At 35.2% G+C, this 22068-nt stretch overlaps 4 protein-coding genes and 1 pseudogene across 6 annotated transcripts; 3 read left to right on the top strand and 2 right to left on the bottom strand.

The window, feature by feature from the left end:
• Nucleotides 1-17: 17 nt before the first annotated feature.
• Nucleotides 18-1557, top strand: LOC148238983 (uncharacterized; annotated as a pseudogene).
• A 2439-nt stretch (nt 1558-3996) lies between these two features.
• On the bottom strand, nt 3997-9064 carry DCTN6-p27 (dynactin subunit 6). 2 transcript variants are annotated; one of them, XM_088195801.1, is made up of 5 exons: nt 8958-9064; nt 4975-8839; nt 4664-4834; nt 4408-4589; nt 3997-4349 (listed from the first exon to the last, which is right to left on the bottom strand). In XM_088195801.1, the coding sequence occupies exons 2-5, from the start codon at nt 5070-5072 to the stop codon at nt 4144-4146; spliced, it is 657 nt and encodes a 218-aa protein (XP_088051927.1). In that variant the 5' UTR covers nt 5073-8839; nt 8958-9064; the 3' UTR covers nt 3997-4143. The 2 variants fall into 2 exon arrangements, with proteins under 2 accessions (XP_088051927.1, XP_088051917.1); XM_088195791.1 differs by lacking the exon at nt 8958-9064 and having other exon boundaries at nt 4975-5026.
• On the top strand, nt 5566-6279 carry LOC148238985 (uncharacterized). Its single transcript, XM_088206187.1, has one exon. The coding sequence runs from the start codon at nt 5566-5568 to the stop codon at nt 6277-6279; it is 714 nt and encodes a 237-aa protein (XP_088062313.1).
• On the top strand, nt 8723-9418 carry LOC148238986 (uncharacterized). The gene has a single exon (XM_088181171.1). It carries the CDS (start codon nt 8723-8725, stop codon nt 9416-9418), a length of 696 nt encoding a protein of 231 aa, XP_088037297.1.
• Nucleotides 9419-10259: 841 nt separating this feature from the next.
• On the bottom strand, nt 10260-21680 carry LOC148238987 (1-acylglycerol-3-phosphate O-acyltransferase Pnpla3-like). 2 transcript variants are annotated; one of them, XM_088187996.1, is made up of 10 exons: nt 21460-21680; nt 15230-15462; nt 14968-15156; nt 14619-14879; nt 13754-13929; nt 13588-13692; nt 11843-11992; nt 11592-11754; nt 11021-11156; nt 10260-10952 (listed from the first exon to the last, which is right to left on the bottom strand). In XM_088187996.1, exons 1-10 carry the CDS (start codon nt 21617-21619, stop codon nt 10783-10785), a joined length of 1743 nt encoding a protein of 580 aa, XP_088044122.1. In that variant the 5' UTR covers nt 21620-21680; the 3' UTR covers nt 10260-10782. The 2 variants fall into 2 exon arrangements, with proteins under 2 accessions (XP_088044122.1, XP_088044129.1); XM_088188003.1 differs by lacking the exon at nt 13588-13692.
• Between the last annotated feature and the right edge of the window lie 388 nt (nt 21681-22068).

A 22068-nucleotide genomic window follows, 5' to 3' on the forward strand; every position in this document is an offset into this window, starting at 1 on the left:
TGAACACCAGCAATTAAATGACAAAGTACTGTGGTACATTAAGCTAGAACATACCTCGTGAGAGATTGAGTTGCACGTTAAGATTTTTAGCTACTGGAATGTACAAAGACTTGAGATTTTCGACTGCTATTTCATATCAAGCTCTATCTAAAATTATTCTGGATACATGTAAAGCCATCTTTAGTATTTTGAAACAAAAATACATGAAAGTAAACATTTTTTTTAACCATTATTTATTAAGAACAATATTAAAATGGAAACAAAATTTAGTTTTTATATCATGGACATAAAAGAAAACATTTTTGTTAATGATTTATCACAATAATAACAATTTAAAAAAAATCGCGTAAAAAAAGATGAAGGTGAAACCGCAGATTTAAAAAAAAAATTAAACGACGAAGCAGAATTGGGTAACTTATACAGGGATCGTCTACTGGAGAGGATCAAAGTTATTAACATATGTTATTACGTCAGATGCTGAGAGATCAACATTGCTGTTGAAAAGTTGATGGATAGGATGCTGGAGGTTGACTTTGGTGTTAGACGAACCGGAAGATGGAAATGCGTATATATATGCGTCTCTGGAGATGTAACAATCCCTAGATAAGTTCCCCAATTTTGCTTCAAAAGTCATGTCATATTTTAATAAATTTTCTAAAAAAATAAGCTGATTGTTGGGTAAATGTTTATTTGCTATATTTAGTCCAAAAACGTATTGATCTTTACTTTTCATGTCGCATAATCGTTTTCCGACAGCAGATATATCATCGACTTATCTGTTCCGTTTTCTAATTGGTCACTTGAGTGGCGCTGGCAATTGATACTTCTTGGAAGACACTACTTCTGAAGTTGAATAATTACTATGCAGAGATGAAACCGTCGACGTTGTCGTTCTAAAAAGAAAAAAATGTTTTGGGTTCCAAAGACTGAAAGAATGGAAAAAAGTAGCCGAAGAATTTGAAAAATATTGGAATTTTCCACATTTCCTAGGTGAGGTAGATGGAAAACATGTTCGAATCATATCTCCGCCCGAAAGTGGATCCTACTTTTTCAATTATAAAAAAATTATAGTACGGTATTAATTGCTGTTGTCAATGCAAACTATGAGTTCATAGTATGTGAGTTTGGTGTTAATGTAATATAATAATAAAAAAAATTCGATGGGGGTTATTGAACACACGGAAATTACGTGATAAATCTTTGTGTATTCCAAGTAAATTAATCTAAAATGATTCTTAACTATGTTTTTATGGGAGACAAAGCTTTTGCTTTGACACTTCCACGAAGAGAGCTTACTAATGAAGGTAAAATTCATAATTATCGTCTATCAAGAGCTAGATGCTTGGTCGAAAATGCATTTGACATATTGGCAACGAGATTTCGAATTTTCCATGCAAGCATAAACCTGAAGCTTGAAAATATTGATTGTTGTTTTGGCAACTTGTGCGCTTCATTACTTTTTAAGGAGAAAATATTCAAATAATTACACACCGACTGGGAGCTTGGATTATAAAGATACCATAGAAGTGTCATTATCATTAGGCTTATGGACAAATGATAATGATCTGATTTAAAAAAAGGTCATAAAGCCATTTCAACAAATGCTAAATTGACAAAAAGCAATAACAAATTTAATTAACCTATAGCGTACAATTAATAAATAGTACAATTGCTTAAATTTAAATTAATTACGTGAATTTTCAAAATCATTCATTTATGTGCGCTTTTCTAAAGAAATTTCTTCGATTTTGTATGACTGATGTTTTTGTGTTTCAAACATAAAAAGGTACGTTCGACTGTTAGTACTGACTGAAATAGTAGAGATCAAGCAACGAAGCTTATAAATTTCTTCGAACGCTTCTTCCTCAAATTCTATTTCCTTTAAAAATTTCATAATTTCCTTAACCGTTTTGGCAGAAAAATCCAATAGACTACATGGCCATCAACTCACATTTCAATTTTGACAAATCAAATAAATCTCCATACGTCGATTTCAGGGGAATAAACAATTCATAGGGAAATAGAGATTTAAATTTTGAGAATTTTTTAGAATCAATCTATTCTATAAACTTCTTAAAGTTCCTTTAAATCTTACCTCTATTTATTCTACTTGTATCAAATATTTCATTAAACAAGGACAGATATTTTTTGACGATATTAGCTATATCATCTTCTCTTAGTTTTTTTATTTTGGTGGCTCGATAGCTTTACTGTCTTATTTTTGCATAAATATTTCTTTCAGGTGATAAATTGTTTCTTACACTTTTTCTATACAATATAGACTTCGCCTGAAGAATATTAAACAAAGCGTCTGTTAGTACAAATTTATCATTGAATATTTGTAATTAAAGATGCATAACATTTAGCGACCATAAACTTTTTTGTATGCCAGTTATCTGGATCGTTGACAGTATTATCAAAAAACTCGATTAGTTTGAGTTTATTCTCATCAGCTTGAAATCATTTCTCAACCTCAGATGCAATTGAATGTGAAAAATGCGGAAAACCATTCAACGTTTTAAAAAATATTTTACATTATTTTATGAAGTGCACCGACAGATACTACAAGATCTATTTTATCCATGTAGCAATGAATGAAAATTACATTGGAACACCTCATCTTCAAGCGCCTGCAAAGTATTTAAGTGGTCAATCCTTGAGCTACAAGCTTGTCTTTTTGTCATTGAACTTAAGCCTATAGCAAAACGATTGTCCCTCACATCTAAAAAGTCGAAAAATCTTTCTTGGACATCACCTAGCATTATTGTAATATATTGGGCATCCTTTATTTCTCTCTTAATTTTATCGAGCATTACATCCCTAATAGTTTCAATAATGACATTTTGTATCTTATTCAAAGTTCTTTTGAATATATTGGAGCTTTGAAGATGAGTGCATAGTTAATTTGGTGTCATACTTTGAAAGTGTTTGTAAAAAATTGAATATAGTTTCCACTGCTTAGTGAATCTGTAATCTCATTGTGCCCTCTAAAAGAAAGTTATTGTCTTGCTAATAAACAAGAAATGTCAATCAGCCTTTATATTATTTCTCTATTCGGGTCAACTTCGCTTATTTATTTGAACGTCAATTCCAGATTTTTCAAAGATTTTCAATTTGTATATTGAAGATTATTGCGTGTTTTGGCTTTATAAAAATTGCTGATTGAATACAAGATTAATAAAAAGGTTTGTATTTTGATTTATATGCAGTTAGCCATTTTTACGAATTATAATAATCTGTCTTGAAATGACGAGTATAATTTTTTATTTTCGTGCCAACAGAATTATCCAGAGTAGGCCTACCATTCTTAATAACATCTTGTTTGTCTTCAAAACTTAAGCTTCTGAAGGAATTGTCAAACAATCGATTGTGAGTGCAACATTCCAAGGGCTCATTATTTGTTTCCGCATGCTCGTACTGAAGGAATCGTTTCGTGAGCCAGGTCTCTTCCATTTTTGTATTCAAGAAGTTCTATGTAAATATGTGTTATTTTAACAAAAAAATAAATTTCAAAATGTTATTTAAAAGACAAATCAAAATATTCTTACTAAAGATTCCGCTAATGCTTGAAGAGACGAGTAAATTAAAAAATGTTTTATTTTCATACACAAAGAAACGCCGGGAACATAATTAAGAAAATAGTCCCTGCGCCTTGATCAATCTTGAATTTATTGTGATTGTATTGTGGATATTTTTAAATTTTAGGTAGATGATTTTAAGAGACTACCCTTGTCCTTTTAGTCCAATGACAGCAAGCCACTGGTACATGTGTTGAAATGTGTGAAGCGGGTTTGAGGCGTATAACCATAAATTATAGTTTGTATAGTTTATGATTATATCTATCTTCTTTTATTCTAAAGTGCTTATAGCTCAATTTTGTGTATGCAATGTGTTCAGAATAATCTAGGGCAACATTTTAATTAAATCAACCTTTTTCACCAGCATATGAAATTGATAATCAGAATAACTTTACAGGCAATCAATTAAAACCATATATTTTTTATATACTTTCGTTTATTTCATTTTAATATGCATAAAATTATCATATATATTTAATAGATCATTATGAATAGTGTTTATTTATTTTATGAAGTACGACATAAATATATCACTTAAATAGAAATTAATATAAGCATCCACATTTTATGGTTTACTAGGTTTTTGAGCGTGTCGTTTCACTTGCACATTAGGCTTTCTCAATTGATGATAGTTTGGTAAAATTCTACTTAAGAAATCTAATTGAAGTATTTGCGAAGGTTGCTTTTCCATCGCTTCTCTCATTATGTGTTCACTACCGTATACGATAGTGTTATCGGTCAAGGTACCGACTTCCATCTTACACGCTGCCCCTATAAATATACAATAATAAATAATCATACAATACAATTAAGGCTTTCATATTTATACCTATTACGCATCCGCTTCCAATTGTAACATTTGGCCCCACGTACGATTTACATTCGAATACATTGCTCTCGCCGATGTGCCCTGAATACGATTCCAATCGACAACCTACTTCAAAGGCATTGTGAGCACCGATAATTAACGGTTTTTTCAATTCGACCGGTTCTTCGTCGCCGGGTCTCGCTCTAAGAATATTATTTTTTATGATTGAGATTAATTAAGATTCAATTAAACTTTTAGAATTTAGATAGATACACACTTGTGGATAATTGTTGCATATTCTTCAATTATGCAATATTCTGATATCAATATTGGTCCACCTTCAGCAATTATGGTCGCTCTAGGATGAATCACTGTCCCACTGCCAATCGTGATGTCACCTTTGAATGTGCATTCTTCGCATACCGTCGCTCCATGTAAAATTTTGACACTGCAATAATATTTGAACAATTTATATTAGTGTTATAATTTGCGCGAATTGGTTAAATGCTTTTAAACTGCATTTATAACAATTTATTTCAATGTATCTCATAAAATTCATTAAAAATCGGTATAAACATTAATTATTACCCCGACATGACAGATCGAAAGATGACGTTCAGCATGCAATTGAAAGTGTTGCCATAGTAAAAATTCTGACAAGATGTTTTTATTTTTAAATATTGCATTATTTTAAAAATAATTCGTACTATTGTTTTAAAAAGAAAAATAATATTTAAATAACTTATGGCATAAATAGCTGCTCCTCCACATATCAAATTTCAAAATGGCGCACAAAAATATCAGCCGAGACTGATAGCCGTCAATCACTTTTTACTAATTGTCCTGCAAGTAATAAAGCTACTGTTGCTATGACCGCTGAAAAATTCAAGAGCTGCATTAGTGAAATGATTTTTACATGTACGCAAGTGAGTACTGAGTACTTGCCGATAAAGGTTAAGTTCGTAGATAATAAAGAAGTTATTGTAGGTACTCAATTTTATAAAAGCGTTTATGGCCAAATTGTTACCTTTTTCTACAAATCTATCAATATCCTGTAGCGGGGCGAGAGGGGCGAGAGAGGGGAAGGCGAGCGACGGAGCGTGAGAGCAGTCAGCGGTCAACCGCTACGTCGACAAGACGTAGGCACCCCCAAACTGGTGACCCCGACGCGACGCGAGAATGGAGTTCGAAGCGAGCGGCGGTTTTCCGCCATTTAACATAGACAATTGTGAATTATGGTTCGCGCAGATGGAAGCTGTTTTCCGGTCTAGGAAAGCGCTTACCGAGAGCGAAAAATTCGACGTGCTAGTTGGTGGACTGCGCGGAAAGGCACTCGCTGCGGTCGCGGATTTGATACTCGCACCGGATTCCGAGTTGCCGTACACGACGATAAAGAAGCGGCTTCTCGACGCGTTCGCACCTTCGTTCGTAGAGCGGCTACGAAAAATGCAAGAGACGCCGATGGAGGGCAGGAAGCCGTCGGAGCTACTCCGCCAGATGCGAACTTACGCCGGAAGCGCGATTCCGTCAGAGCTGGTCAGCGACACGTGGGTTCGGAAACTGCCCGAACGCGCACGCGCCAGCGTACTCAGCCTCCTGGTGACGCACGCGACAGTCAAAGACGACGCCAGGCTGGAGATGTCAGCAAAGTTGGCCGACGCACTGCTCGCAGAGGGGATGGAGGATTCTCGTGAAAAATACGTCGACGCGGCAAGCAGTGGCGGACGGCGCGTACCGCAAAACAAGATGGCGGCTGAGCGACGCGCAGACGCCGACGGAAACGACTTGTGCTGGTTCCACCGCACGCACGGAAGCGCAGCGAGACGATGCCGTCCCCCGTGCGCTTGGAACAAATCCCGAAGAGCGGCGGGAAACGACAGCGAGAGTCGTTAACGGCGGAAAACGACCTCGAAATATCTCGCCGCCTTATCGTCAGCGACAATCGATCGGGTGGACGATTCTTGATCGACACAGGCTCGGAAGTGTCGATTTATCCTCGCCGCGCAGCCGACGTCATCGAACCCACAAGATACGAGCTCTTTGCGGCCAATGGAGCCAAAATCAAGACACACTGACAGCGAACTTTCAAATTAGACTTTGGGTTAGGAAGAGCGTTTGTATGGAAGTTCGTTGTGGCTGACGTTACTAGGCCCATCGTCGGGGCCGATTTTTTGTCGCATTTCCACCTCATCGTAGATTTGAAACGCGCGACACTCACTGATGGAGCCGCTCGCTCAACGACGAAAGGGAGATCCATTGGACGAAACGCAGCGGAGGAAGTCCATGTTGTTTCCGACCGGTCGCAGTTCCACGCGCTGCTCCCCGAGTTCGCGGAAATAACCCGACCCGACGGACAGCCAAACGCTCGCGTTAAACACGATACCGTCCACTGCATAACGACGGCACCTGGACCGCCGGTGACTGCTAAACCGCGACGCCTTGACACCAGGAAGATGCGGGAGGCGAAAACCGCTTTCGACAGGATGGTTCGTGATGGCATTGCCCGGCCATCGAAGAGCAGCTGGGCGTCCCCCTTGCACCTCGTCCCCAAGAAAGACGGAGAATGGCGCCCGTGCGGAGATTATCGCGCGCTTAACGCACGCACGGTACCAGACCGTTACCCGGTGCCGCACATTCAAGACTTCGCAAGCCAGCTAAGTGGTAAAAGAATATTTTCGTCGATAGATCTGGTGCGCGCGTATCACCAGATTCCGATGGCAGCCGAAGATGTGCAGAAGACGGCGATTATCACGCCGTTCGGGCTCTTCGAATTCCCTATGATGTCATTCGGACTTCGAAACGCGGCCCAGACTTTCCAGCGGTTCATCGATGGCGTTTTGCGAGGGCTCGATTATGCATACGCATACATAGATGACATTCTCGTCGCCTCGCAGGACGTCGAAGAACACCAGCGACATCTGCGCGAAGTGTTTACGCGATTGAAGGATCACGGAGTGCTGATCAACGCGTCCAAGTGTGTGTTTGCCGCTTCGGAAGTAACGTTTCTTGGCCATAGCGTATCCGCAGCCGGCACGCGACCAGTGACTGAAAAAGTGACGGCAATTAGCGAATTCCCAAAACCGCGAACAATCAGGCAATTGCGGGAATTTTTAGGCGTGGTGAATTTTTATCGGCGACACATACGTAAAGCCGCTGATTCGCAAGTGCCGCTGAACCAATTGCTGACCGGAGTAAAAAAAAACGATCAGACGCCGATCGAATGGAACTCGACCGCTGAAAGTGCGTTTGAGAACTGCAAACGCGACGTCTACGTTACTCTCCCATCCGGACCCTAGCGCTATTCACCGATGCATCAGACGTAGCCGTGGGAGCAGTCCTCCAGCAAACTTCCACGAGGGGCTGGCAACCGTTAGCTTTCTTCTCTCGGAAATTATCTTCAGCCCAACGGAAATACGGTACGTACGACCGCGAACTATTGGCCATGTACGAAGCAGTGCGTTATTTTAAGCACATGGTCGAGGGGCGAAACTTTACAATCTTCACCGACCACCGCCCGCTGACGTTCGCCCTCGATCAGAAGGCTGACAAGTGCTCGCCGCGCCAATTCCGACACCTAGACTTCATAGGACAGTTCACGACGAATATACATTACGTGCCCGGTGAGGAAAACACGGTCGCAGATGCATTATCAAGAACGGAGGCTGTGACTGCTGCGATCAATTTTGACGACCTAGCCGCAGCTCAATCGACGGATGACGAACTACGAAAGTTTATAGCAGCAGGCGAAATACCGTTACAGCGATTACCTTGGCACGTGTCGGGTGCAAGTATTTGCTGCAACGAGAGGCGCCCGTACGCGTATCATCAGGCAGTACCGGCGGTCAGTTTTCGACTCGGTACACGGATTAGCACATCCTGGGACGAACACAACTGTCAAGATGGTAACCGAACGCTACTTTTGGCCGGGCATGCGGAAACAGTGTCGTGACTGGGCTAGAAGCTGCATACCGCGCCAACGTTCTAAGGTAAACAGACACATACACGCACCCTTAGGAACCTTCGAGGCACCGACGAACCGCTTCAAGCATGTCCACGTGGACATAGTGGGACCGCTACCAATATCTGGGGATTTCAAGTACCTACTCACATGCGTGGACCGCTTTACGAGATGGCCGGAAGCATTCCCCATCGCTGACATAACAGCGGAGACGGTTGCCAAGACTTTCTTCAGCGGTTGGGTAGCGAGATTCGGCGCGCCGGTAAGAATTACCACTGATCAAGGCCGGCAATTTGAGAGCCACTTTTCAGGAAACTAACGAGTCTGACGGGTGCCGCCCGCATTCGAACCACGGCATACCACCCAGCGGCGAACGGCATGGTGGAATGTTTTCACCGGCAACTGAAAGCAGCCATAACCTGCCACAACGGAGAAGAATGGACGGACATCCTGCCCCTTGTCTTACTTGGGATCAGGGCGGCATGGAAAGACGACCTAGGAGCATCAACCGCTGAGTTAGTATACGGACAATCACTCTCGTTGCCAGGCGAGTTCGTATCAGCGGGCACTCGAGCTACGCCCAACGAACCGCAAGATTTTGTCGACAACTTACGTGTTAAGATGGCAGCTCTACGCCCTAAGAATCCTCGTCAGCATGGAAGCACACCAACGTTTGTTTTTAAGAACCTGGCATCAGCTAAGAGCGTGCTTGTCCGACGCGATGCAGCTGCAGCTCCGTTAAGCCCAACTTACGACGGACCTTACGAAGTGCTTTCCCGTACGGAAAGGGTCTTGATGCTAAAGATCAGGGACAAAAGTGTTGCAGTGTCAATAGATCGCGTTAAGCCCGCATTCATCCAACCTGAAGACACACAGGAAGGCTACGTAGGACACTACTTTTCCTCATCGAACGAGACTTCACTGACACCGCTGCAGCCGGAGATCAACCCTTTACCCCCGGAAACCGAGGATGAGCAAGCAACGCCACGCAGCCCGTCCCCCACGACATCAAGACCGACCAGGACTCTACGAATACCCGGCCACCTGCAGGATTTCGTCTTGGGTTCGCCTTAATCGTGAACTGCTCACGGCTAGTTCACTGGAGGGGAGTACTGTAGAGGGGCGAGAGGGGCGAGAGAGGGGGAGGCGAGCGACGGAGCGTGAGAGCAGTCAGCGGTCAACCGCTACGTCGACAAGACGTAGGCACCCCCAAAATCCCAATATAAAAAAAATGTGACAAAAATTTCAGTACCACGAGTTTTGAAAATTATAGTTAAATTATTTTGGACCTTTATGCGGACTTTGACTTCTGATTTCAAGATTTTGAAAAAAATATAAATGATTTATTATTGATTAGTTCACCATTTTCATTCGTCATGAAAAAAGCACTATTGAATATTCAATTAGATTTAATTTAATTACAATGCGATAATCTTCTTAAAAACAAATTTTAAACAATGCCAATTTTTCCATTTTACGCGGTTTAAATGATGATAGATTTAAAAAATTAAATATGCTTAATTTAAAAATTAAGTATGTTTGTTTCGACGTACCAGTGCGAAATTTTTTTCTGTAATGAATTATAAAAAAAACAAGATATCGCCTGATCCTTACTTCCACCTGCCGGCTAACTGTTGGCAATATACACGAGAGTAGGAGAGGAAAAGCCCTTCATTTCTTGTTTCTTCATTGGTATTTCTCAATTTTGTTTTCAGTTGTATCGTTTCATTTTTTTTACGAGTATTTGTCGGGTACACAGAGCACAATCAACCGCTACCTCCCCATTTCTGTAATATCCCATCTGTAAATATTAGGTAGTATCATACCGAATTAGTAAATTTATAAGAGCATAAGGAACCACAGAAACTTAAAAGAAATAATTTTATTATTGACAATAACAAATAATACGAAAATATTAACTAAATAATTTATTGGTATAAAAATGAATGTATAAATAAGTACAATATTTAATAATTGCCATAATATAACTTAGGAAATATGTTCTTTCTTACATGCTAAGCTTTTCATTAGTCTTAAGAAAAAATATCACATATATTTAATTATAAATACATATATAAATCATTTAATTCTAATAGGTATATTTGGTAAAATTCCTGTTAAATTAAAATTTACCACAGTCTAATTGAAAAGAAAAAATATAATATCTACAATGAAAATAAAAAACTTCAATATCTGTCACAATATTGAAAAGGCTATTGAAAGTTGGGTAATTAAATATATGTAGCAACGCAAATTGATAAAATTATATAAAACAAAAATTTTATATTGTTAGAAACGCTTAACATTACATTTTATATGAACTACAAATTTGTACATGAAAAGTGCAGGAATGTTTGTTTGTTCAAACCGAGTCTCTCTGCCGACAAAATCAGCGAATCAATCATTTATTTTCATATTACAGTGCTTCAGTATCTGCCTCAACCCGTGATGTATTTCATTTGAGGTTGATCAGATTCCGGCCGGTCTGAATTTTCATCGTTGGAAAAATAATCTATCGACTTCTCGTGTCCCCATTCACTTTCAGGATCTGACATCATATTCTTTTCGTTTGCTTCATCGGACGAAATTTCCGATAAACCTTCCAATTCTGTAATACGATAAGATGAATGAGACGTTCGTTATTATTTATATTTACTTTAATTAAGGTTTACTAACCATTATCACAGAGGTTGATTTGATCATCAGCCCAGTCATTATCATACTCTAATTGTGTGTTAACTTCCTTCTCTGATATAGATTGGAATCCTTCAGCCTCCGAATCAGTCACGTCGAATATTTCAGTCACATTAACCTGAAAAGACAAAAAACATTCCACCGTTACGTGTGAAATTAACAAACAATATTCTAAAACAAAGAACATGGAATTTGAACTGTGATAAAAATATACGATTTTTATGACACATCAACGTGAGTGACATCTACATCTCAAACATACTATTATACAATATCGAGATATTGAATAAAGCAATAAATCATGCGTTTATATTGCACCAAAACAATGGAAGATGATATCTAACTCTTTAGATATGTTGCATTATAATATAGATCACACGTTCGCAGGCGATCAGTCGCCTATGTTCACAAAAAGAAGGTCACACTTCCCATTTGATGTTGCACTAGATCTGAGGTTATCAACACCGAGTTCATGAGCAATAATATAATATTTTAATGATTCAATAGCTTCTGTATATGGGGTGCGCCGTGAGATAAAATTTCATTTATGTACCTTATTATTTTCGTCCATGTAGTAATATGCTAAAATCGCTTCTTGGTGAGACGTAACTTGCAAAATTTGGTCAAAGGTATCGTCGCCTGCCAGGTCTTGGTTTAACATAACAGTTTCGAAGTTATCCACGGTACCCATTCTTGACATGGTAGCGTGTGAATGTCTATATTTATAAAAAATGTATATTTATAAAACAGATAATAATTTGAAGGTATTGAATATGTATATAAGACTAGAGTAAATTTACAAACCTTGATTTGTAAGGTTCGGATAAAAGGGTGGTTCCGTGAGTTTTTTGAAAGCTTCCAGTTGGTCCACAAGATGCTTCTTGAGCTTGCCGTAAAAGCATTCGCCAAACAGACCACAATGACAAACTCATCTTTGGTTGACATGCTTTTAATCTAAAAAATAGACAATATAAATAAGGTATATACATAATTTATCTTAATTTTATAGTAGTGTGTCAGTGCAGCCATTGCAGGCTAGGCATTGCGATGATTGATTCAGTTTACCACCATTTGAATAAAAATATTTATACTCAAAATATCTTAGCCTCATATTAACTCAAAATTTGCGATCTCAGAAATAGCTTTATATTAGACAAAGTTAAAAAATAGTTGTATATTAAACAATTAAAACATTTGATATATTTACAATATAATAGTTACTTTAATTTATTAAGTCAAATTTAAAAGAGACCTTAAAAAATGTACAATAAATAAAAACAAAGGTTTGAAAGATGATTATTACAAATGTAAATCGAACATGACAATGATCCTATAAAAATGATTCATTCCAAACGATAAGATAGTGTTAATTGATGAATTATTGTATATTTCAAAAAGATTACGACATCAAAAGGTATCCGACTGATGTCATGGAACTATTCCAAATTTTGTGTAGCAGGATTATTGAAAGAAACAGGAAGGTATATTTAAAGGCAATAATAGCATAATTAAATGTACTGGGTATAGTTCTTTCATTTTTGTCATAAAAAAATCTTTCGAATGAAAACTAGCAGAACTGCACTGAGACATCTAGAGATAAATAATGAATAGTTACATATAAGTTACAACTATAATAAAAAAATTAACAAAAACTTCACAGGATCAGTGTTTATTAAAAATTTTTTTGGGATGTTTTTTAAAAAGGTCTATTTTTACTTAATGTACAGCTCATAACTAATAAGAGCATAATATGATATAATACGTTTTTGTATTTATACAAAATAAAAGGACAACATTAATATATACAATTAAATTTAAGTGAAATATATGCATTATAATAGCAAAAGTTTTGCTTCCTGATTTATTTGTAAATTTGCCCACCGATAGCTTTTTTCTGGTGCTTATATATTTTTTGTAATAGTCACTCTTTTAGCCACTTCAAAAATTGGTTTTGTAATACTTTGCTTTAATAAAATATATTTTTTTTTGTAAAATAAATTCATTAAAAAATCGTTAGAAAGAGAATGGTTTATTTTTGTTTTGTTTAGAAAATATTGTATATATGTATATATGTTATTGGTTATTGTTAGCGCGAATATATTTTTATATTCGATTTGCCTTTTATTAGTAGTAATTGTCAAATATTTTATGTTATAAAATTACTACATAAAACTGAATGTGATATACAAAACCTAGTGGTGCACAATTTTAAAAGAGTTGAGTTATAGTTTTGTAGAAAATAAGGTGAAAAAATGATTGAAATAATTAATTATTATAATAAAAATATTTTCATATTAATTCATGCGAAAATATTTTTATCTGATTCAGAATATTAATTTAAGATGGATTGAACTTTGATACGTAATCAAATGCATGTTAAAGATTAAGGACGTAGTGTCACATCTGTTATCAGACAATAAGCACGATAATTCAGATCTAATAAAAATGACGATCTCGTCGGCTTGAGAGTTGATCATTTGGCAATGTTAAATATAAATTTATTGCACGTACAAAAAAAGCTCAAACGGACACAACACAAAAATTATTACCTTTGATACGTGTCTAATCGTTTCATGCATTTGCTATTATAAACGTTAGCGTTTCTTAAGGTCACATATCTTACGGTGCGAGTTTCATACGTGGTACCGATAATACTAAAATTATTTTCATGTTGTTACGTAAGGTGATTTATAACGAAGGAAAGCGTGCACTCACTTTGTGAAAGTGGCGTAGGCTATATCGACCGGCAGCATGCACGGGATGGTCAACAACGAGAGCAATCTCATACTGCGGTGCTTGAAGATCCAATTCATTATTCCTTTATTCGCCGAGTCAATTGCGTTCTGCAAAACGCTCATGATGTTATTAGGAAGATTTGCACCGAGAGCTTCCTGTAAGTGTACATAAAAAAAATCGTTAAACAGAAAGTCGTTAAAACGTTTATTGTCTCAAATAAATATATATATATATATATATATATATTTAAATCTCGGGATTCATCGCGATTTATGCTTACTTGTATTCTATATTTCGGCCGTGATTTTCCGACCATGATCACGAATTACTTGCGACCGTCGCATAAATTAAGCATAAATCGCGATGAATCCCGAGATTTAAAAAATAATTATTCTCGCGAAAATCTAAAAATCCACACACACACATATATATATATATATATATATATATATATATATATATATATATATATATATATATATTTATAAATTTAATTAGTATTTTATCGTACCTGTCTGTGTGTGGATTTTTAGATTTTCTCGCGAAAATCTAAAAATCCACACACACACACACACACACACACATGTATATATATATATATATATATATATATATATATATATATATATATATATATATATATATATATATATATATATAATTTAATTAGTATTTTATCGTACCTGTCTGTGTGTGGATTTTTAGATTTTCTCGCGAAAATCTAAAAATCCACACACACACACACACACACACACACACGTATATATATATATATATATATATATATATATATATATATATATATATATATATATATATAAATTTAATTAGTATTTTATCGTACCTGTCTGTGATGTTTGCATTCTACACATTCGGGGTCATAATCCATCGAGTCATCAATAGTATCTTGGATTTGGAACGTAGATTGCACCGCCAAGCATTTCGTGCATGAGATCAAATTGTTTCTATGGAGAAATCTAAGCGCATCATCGAAGCCTTGCTTGCACATGCTGCTCAATACATCAGGTGGCGGAGGAAATAATATTTTAGTGAATCTGACGATGTTTTGTTTGGATAATTCGATACTTGTGTTCGCAAAGTTCACCTAAATTAAAAGGTCAGATTCAGAGCAATGATATATGATAAGATAAGGAAACAATCGCAATCGATAAGAGATCGATTGATATACTCACATGAAATAGCTGCGAACTATAATCTCTAGGACATATATCGCTTTCGCCGCAAAATGGACTAACGGTTATTGTGTTTTCATCTAAGACTGGCAAATTATCACTGAAGCCACCGTCCATATAGCGAATGCCGTGAAAACGAGGAGGCAACATTCCAGAAAACACCGGAATAAAACACGATGCTAATAAAGCCTATAAATATAATCAACATAAGTATTACATTTCATGAATATGAATATAGAGATGAAAATATATGTTGTATTACTTGTACTAAATCTTCTTTACTGTTAAATTGAGATACTATGACATTCTTTCCATCGTAGACTCTAGTGAGCGAAACGTGAAGCTTGCCGCTAACTTTGATGTGAGCGTCGTCCGGTAAATTCTTGACTAAACCTTCTAATAACAAATTGTGTACGTTGAACGAAGGACTGAATGGTCCCAACGATCCCGATCGAGCCTCCCGCACGACTCGCAGAATATCGCTGGTTATTTCTCCTGAAATATCATTAATGCAAAAATTAATATACAATATACAAATAGTAAAATACATTAAACACTCGGATTCCGAAGCATATCGATATCTCAATCTATGGTGTCACGACTAATCATTCTTATCACATAGTAAATATTAATTCTCATACATAAAGGTCAAACATGCTGCCATTTTTATGAAACAAACAACACAAAAAACGCCAATCAAAATAATGATTATTTGAGAAAAATATATGTTAAAAAAAAAACTTTTAGCATTCCAAAATAAACCTCAATAACAAGGGAACTTGATAACATTTTTTTTTTGAAAACATACGTTGACTTTATATGCAAATATTAGTAATTCTGTCATTGACGATTCATATCGTCTGTCTCATGCCTATTGTTTGTTTATAAATTAATTGTTTGCTTAGGATAAAAAGATGCTACAAACAATGACGTCCGCGTTGAGATGATTATATTGCTTGTTACGCATGTAAGTACATCACATGAAAAAGGGAAATGTTTACAGCTGATTGTATATCTTTGTAAGTGAGCAATTTCCAAGTTAATCATATAAACCTAATGTATATTTATGGTATTACCGTTTTTCAAAACAATAGTATTATTTATATTACTTTTATTAAACTTGATTAAAAATACTTTATTGCACATCAGATTGATTTATGAGATAGATTCACTATTATTATTTGTTGAAGTAGTGTGTTTACACAATAGTAATTATTGTTTTGCAACTACATATATATTGGGGCCCTTAAGTGATTTCATTTTGATAAAATGGTTATTGAAAAAAAATATCTAAAAATCGATTTTTTTTCGAGAACATTAATTATTCAGAAAGTGTGTATATAAAATATTTTTTTCACAAAATATTAAAATTTTGATATATAAAGCCGTGTCGCTATAAGCTTCGCGTTTTTCTCAAAAAGTAATATAAATAGAAAATGTCACAAAAGAATAAATTGTTATTAGAGGATTGCTTGTTTTTATTACAAAAAAAAACTTTTTTTTAACCCAAACCTATGTTTTCGCGAATCTTTCACCTCGTTTTTTAAGTGTACGTAATCTAATACTTTTTACTGACTTAATTAACAAATAATATATTGTAAGTAATTTTAAGCCTTAATAATTTTATTGACATAATAATGAATATTAATAACTTTATAGTCTAAAAAATCAATAATTTTGAAGTTTCAAGAATAAAAAACTCATTCAAGAATGCAATACATATTGGATGCTCTTGCATTATGAAATATGTATACAATATTTGTATAATTTTAAGTAAGCGATAATGTTTATTATGATTAAGCAAAAATATATAACATAACATTGACTAGTTAATAGTACGTTAATCATTTAACAGGTAAACGGTTATCGGCAGAACCATAGAAAGCAATCAACCCGATTCTAGAAATATTAAATGGTTTTAGAAAGTTTAGAAGTTTTATTGGAATTGTATAAACATTAATTTTATTTCATGGAATTTGTGTAAATCTTATCAATATTAGAGTGGTTTAAAAAGCTACAAAATAACAATACTTAAGCTCTACTAGAATAATCATGACTAGGGATTCCAATCCCGGGATCCCGGATCCCGGGATCCCGAACGATTTTCAATACCCGATGAGTCCCGGGATTATAAAACATAATCCCGAATTTTTTGGATTGATTGATTTATCAAGCACAATCGAATTATTATTGACAAAATCGTTATATTTCGTATACAAACTTGCGCGAGTTGCACGTGTCATCTGTGAATCTTTGAGGCTGTGAGTCTGAACGTGCTTTTTCAGCTGCAGGCTACTTAGGAACCAAAATCAGATCTAGGCTAAATGATGAAACGCTTGATGCTTTGATGTTACTTCGTGAGTTTTTTCCAAAATAATGTTTTCCATTAATTGTGTCTATGAATGTACATATGTACATACATTGTCAAAAGTTCATTTTTTATTTTCTCAAATAAATAAATAAGACCTTCCCTTTTTTATTTTTATTATATTATTTTCTATTTTAAGTCCAAGACTAAAATTATACGTACTTTATACATTGTACGTTATAAAAAACAGATGTAAAAAAATATTGTATTATTCATTTTAAATTATTTTTATCAATAAAATAACATGAAAATTATCCCGGGACTGGTCCCGGGATCCCGGGATCGACTAATTGCAATACCGAAATCCCGGTATTAAAATTTTGGCCCGGGATTGGAATCCCTAATCATGACAAAGATTATATTAACATATAATTATCGGCGTTTTTTCATTATTACGTAAAATTTTTGGAAAGGAAGAGAAATTGAAAGTATATGTAAAGCAGCATTTTTAACTATTTCATGAGTGCGAAAATATTATTTTTTCTTTCTTATTTGATCTGCGCTAAATCTAAATAAATAATTAAACTAAGCCTCTTTGAGGCTTAGTTTCGATTTAGTTTTTATGATGATGTATATCACAAAATATTTGTTTTTAACATACACTTTTTTCCTGTTCATAAAAAATGTTACGGAAAAAAAGCAACAATTTTAATACAATATATAATATGCTTTTATCGATCGTGGAAAATCCTAACGAGATAACTTAAGATAAAATTGATTTATATGCAGTATAGAAAAATTAGTAAAAACCCTTCTATCTCAAATTCAAAGAACTACCAGATTAAACCGGTATTATTTTTTATGATTTACTGTCAGCAAGATTTACGTAGATTCGTGCCCCCTCTTGATCATATAAATCCATTTGACTTAGATCTTAAAAACCGCTATAAGCAAAATAATAACATTATTTGCCAACGCAGCGAGAAATTTTTGGATTTTTTATTAAAAAACTGATATTTTCCTAATAAACTTTGTTAGTATCGTTTTAAACACACTGGAAATTCATATTATAATACATTTATTAGAGAATGAAAGAGATTTTATACAGGTTATCCAATTCGAGTTTCCTATGTTGGCAGCAGTGTAAATCAGACAAATATACAAAAAGTTATTGAAAATTACATCAAAAGGATCGACTGCTGCAAAAGGTCCAGAGGTGATATTATTTTTTAATGAAGTTGGATCACCTGTTATGATTCTTTACACACAAACGATACGAACCTAACACATTCAGTGTACAAATTAAATTAAAGTTAAGATCATCTATGTAACCTTTAATAAGGCTCCAGGGGCAGGCTTTACGGGCAGTCACCCGGGGCGCTAGCCTAAATTACTTCGAAGGGGGGCACCATTTAATCAGAATGGGGACGCTACTTGATTTTTAACACGGTATTGGAAGTTTGTGTCAACAAGCGGGCAAAAAATGTCATCTGGGAATTTTTGTTCATTTAGGGATGCTGCAAAACCTAAAAAAAGGTCACCTCAGAAATTTTTATTTGTTGTTCTTTTTAAACTCCTGCTAAACGAAAAAAATCCCAGATGACCTGTTTCTAATGTTCTTTGATTTTATCAAAAGCTGGTCACTTCACTAAATGTAAAAAAAAATCAGATGACCTTTTTTAGAGTATGGGGCATTGAATATTTTCGGGTTGGCCCTGTGTAAATTGGATAACTCCACTTTAGGGTGAAAATCACTTGATAACACTTCGTTCCACTCAGAAAGAAAATGTTTTATTTTAAATTCTTCTTGTAAAGTTTACAATTATGGAGATTACTGCGATCAGATATAACATTTTGGACGTTTTTATCGTAATATGCTTTGCATTTAATAATTAAAAGACAACTTTTATTGAAAAGGAAATGTCCATAAAGGAATATTCATGAAAAAGATGAAAGTGATTTAGAATCGATTTATAATTTAAATTTCACAATAGATAAAATTAGTCATGCACATATACAATATGTATATAGAGATTTGGAAAATCGATTAAATTATTTGAATTTCTCTCGAGGCCATAACAACCCGAAATCATAAATAAACAATATCTAAGACCTATTATATAAGGTGACCAGATTTTGAAAATACCAAAGAAGGATACTAAAAAAAGATTTGTTCGAAGAGGACAATTTGTTAAGGGAGCTGAAAAAATGTCATTTCGTAATTTTTTGTTTAAGGAGAACAAAGAAGGACGCCTGGTCACCTTATCATACACGACTCAAGAGTAAAATAAAAAAATGGAATTGAATGGTTTTCAAGGTCATAACAGTTAAGCCATTTAAATCAACAATATATAAATATGACACAAAAGTTAAATTAAAAATTTTTGTTTTGTGTTGTTTGAATTTTTCTCGAGGCCATAACAATTTAAAATTGAGGCATTTTAATTAATATTTAAGCATACTCTTACATAATAACTTAAAATCGAGCCATTTAAAATATTTGAACAACCGTAAATGTGTTTCAAGAGACAATAGTGATAAATGATAGGTATTGTAATTTTGGAGATTAAACGAAACGAAAGATGCGATAAGCACGAAAGAACACGAAAATTAACAATCGAAGCAATTTTAAGCTGGTTTTTAAAAGTTTTCCAGTGTCGATGACATAATTTATGGAAACCGCCAAAGACAAGGCTGCTGAGAGCTGAAACACAAACAATTCTAAAAAGATATGTCAATGATCGCTTTTATGTTATAGTATGTAAAATATTTTAAAATTTTAAACCATACTAGCAGTGGACTTTGTGGAAATTTGAGAGGAGAGTGGGGGTAATTTTGCCGTATAATAATGCGAGTATTGTTCATTGCGGAGTAAGAGTTGGCAATAAGAATATTTTAAAAAGTATATCTACAAATATTTGTATCAAACACGTAACTATACTGACACGCTTATTTGTAATTTGTAATTTAAAACTACACTCACCCCTACCTATGTATATATTTGACATTCAAAAATACATTGATCTTTCTTCATAACTGATAAAAGCCTCATACATACATTATCGATTGCCTAAATCAGGGGTCGTCAACCTTTTTATATCAACCGCCCACTTTTGTATATTTCTTATGGTAAAATTTCTTCGCAGTAACTTAATTAAGTGAAAGTATGAAATATTTTTAGATGGGGGAAGGTTTGTAAAACATTTTGAATAATACAATATTCTAATCTATTTTCCTGCCGTGGTTGGGATGTAGGGCGAAAGGTAATTTACAAAGAAGTTGATATATTGCAATGTTTTGATTTATGGAGGAAAAATAAAATTTGTAACGCCGAACAAAAACATCCATCGCCGGTGGCAGTAGGTGGTAGGGTCAGGTTGACGACCTTCCTCAAAGAGCTTCGGTTACAAAATAGTCGAGATAGAGTTTTCCAGATTGCGGATGATTTAATTCAATATTAGATCGAATTTAAGTTTTGTTCAACTTATTATTTTTCTCAAGGTCGTAACAATTCAAAATCGACATTATTTAAAACTTAATCAATACAATCGAAATTGTGCCGTTTAAAATCAACATATTAATTAAGTAGATCCTACACTACGCAATGGTCTATTTAAATATTTGCTTTTTTTCGAGGGCATAACAATTCGAAATTGGGCCATTTTACATAAATATTATTTAAACAGCGAAAATTATTTCTCTTGACTCATAATCGAGCTATTTTAAATAAACTTGATTCGAATTTATTTAAAAGTATATAACTCGTTTGATTTTTTTGAGTTTTTAACATTTCATTAAGTATGCAGAATCTACACGTCGCAAAAGTGAAATTTGGCATTTAACTCTCGTTTAAAACAGGTTCCATTTTCAAATTCTAGATGCTATTATTTACAGCGTATAGAGGCGGTAAAAAATCGTGAAAGTCGCGCGCGCTCTACATAACGACATAAACAAAATAAGTATACAAACGGAAGTAAACAACGCGGTTTAATACGTATTTAGATGTAATTTCGCAGCGAACGTGACGTATCTATATTTTATTACAATATACAAAGCGTGCTTTGCACCGCGAGCATCGCACTGCTATCTCGGATCGGATGATCTATTACGCGGCAGCGTCCTTCGAGCGAAAACGCGTGAAACTGACGTCAGCTGATAAGTCTATTTTGACAGATGGGTCGCACCTAGAGGAAGGTCGCACAGAAGGCAGCAGGCCGAGATGGCTCCAGCAGAAGCGCCCGATATCCGGTGTAAGAGCAGATGGGGCGCGTATTTGCGAAAACACACTGCCACCCCGACGTGGTAGATCCCCAGAAAGCCGCATCCCGCGAAAGACAAGTTCATTTTTGAAAACAAAGAGTCGTCGAACAAGACAACCTCCGTATTCCGCGTTCGGTCGCGGACTGACGTTTGACAGCAAGCTCCGCCATATGACCCTTCAGCTTGTGTTGCCATAGAGAGATCCTAGAACAATCTAAACAACGGTGTTGCTGCACAGTAAAATTTACGTATGGCGCATTTCTTTCATAAAACTTGATAATAAGTAATAAAATCTACCCTAACAAAAAACTAACAGCAGATTTAAAAACAGTTCCTTCTTTTTAATTGTAATTAAGATTTTTTTACGATTTAAATTATTTTTAATAATGCAAATTTTTTTTTAATATTTTAAAATGACAATTTTGTAAGCATATCCCTAACTATGATTATGCTGATTTTGTGAATTGGAACTGTGATTCGGTTTTTTTTTATCCATTCCAAACTTCCATTGCTTATGCTCTAAACGTCTGAGC

This window comes from Plectrocnemia conspersa, unplaced genomic scaffold (assembly GCF_051122295.1).
Source record: "Plectrocnemia conspersa isolate PC_06_02 unplaced genomic scaffold, ASM5112229v1 ptg000001l, whole genome shotgun sequence".
Taxonomy (NCBI): Eukaryota; Metazoa; Arthropoda; class Insecta; order Trichoptera; family Polycentropodidae; genus Plectrocnemia; species Plectrocnemia conspersa.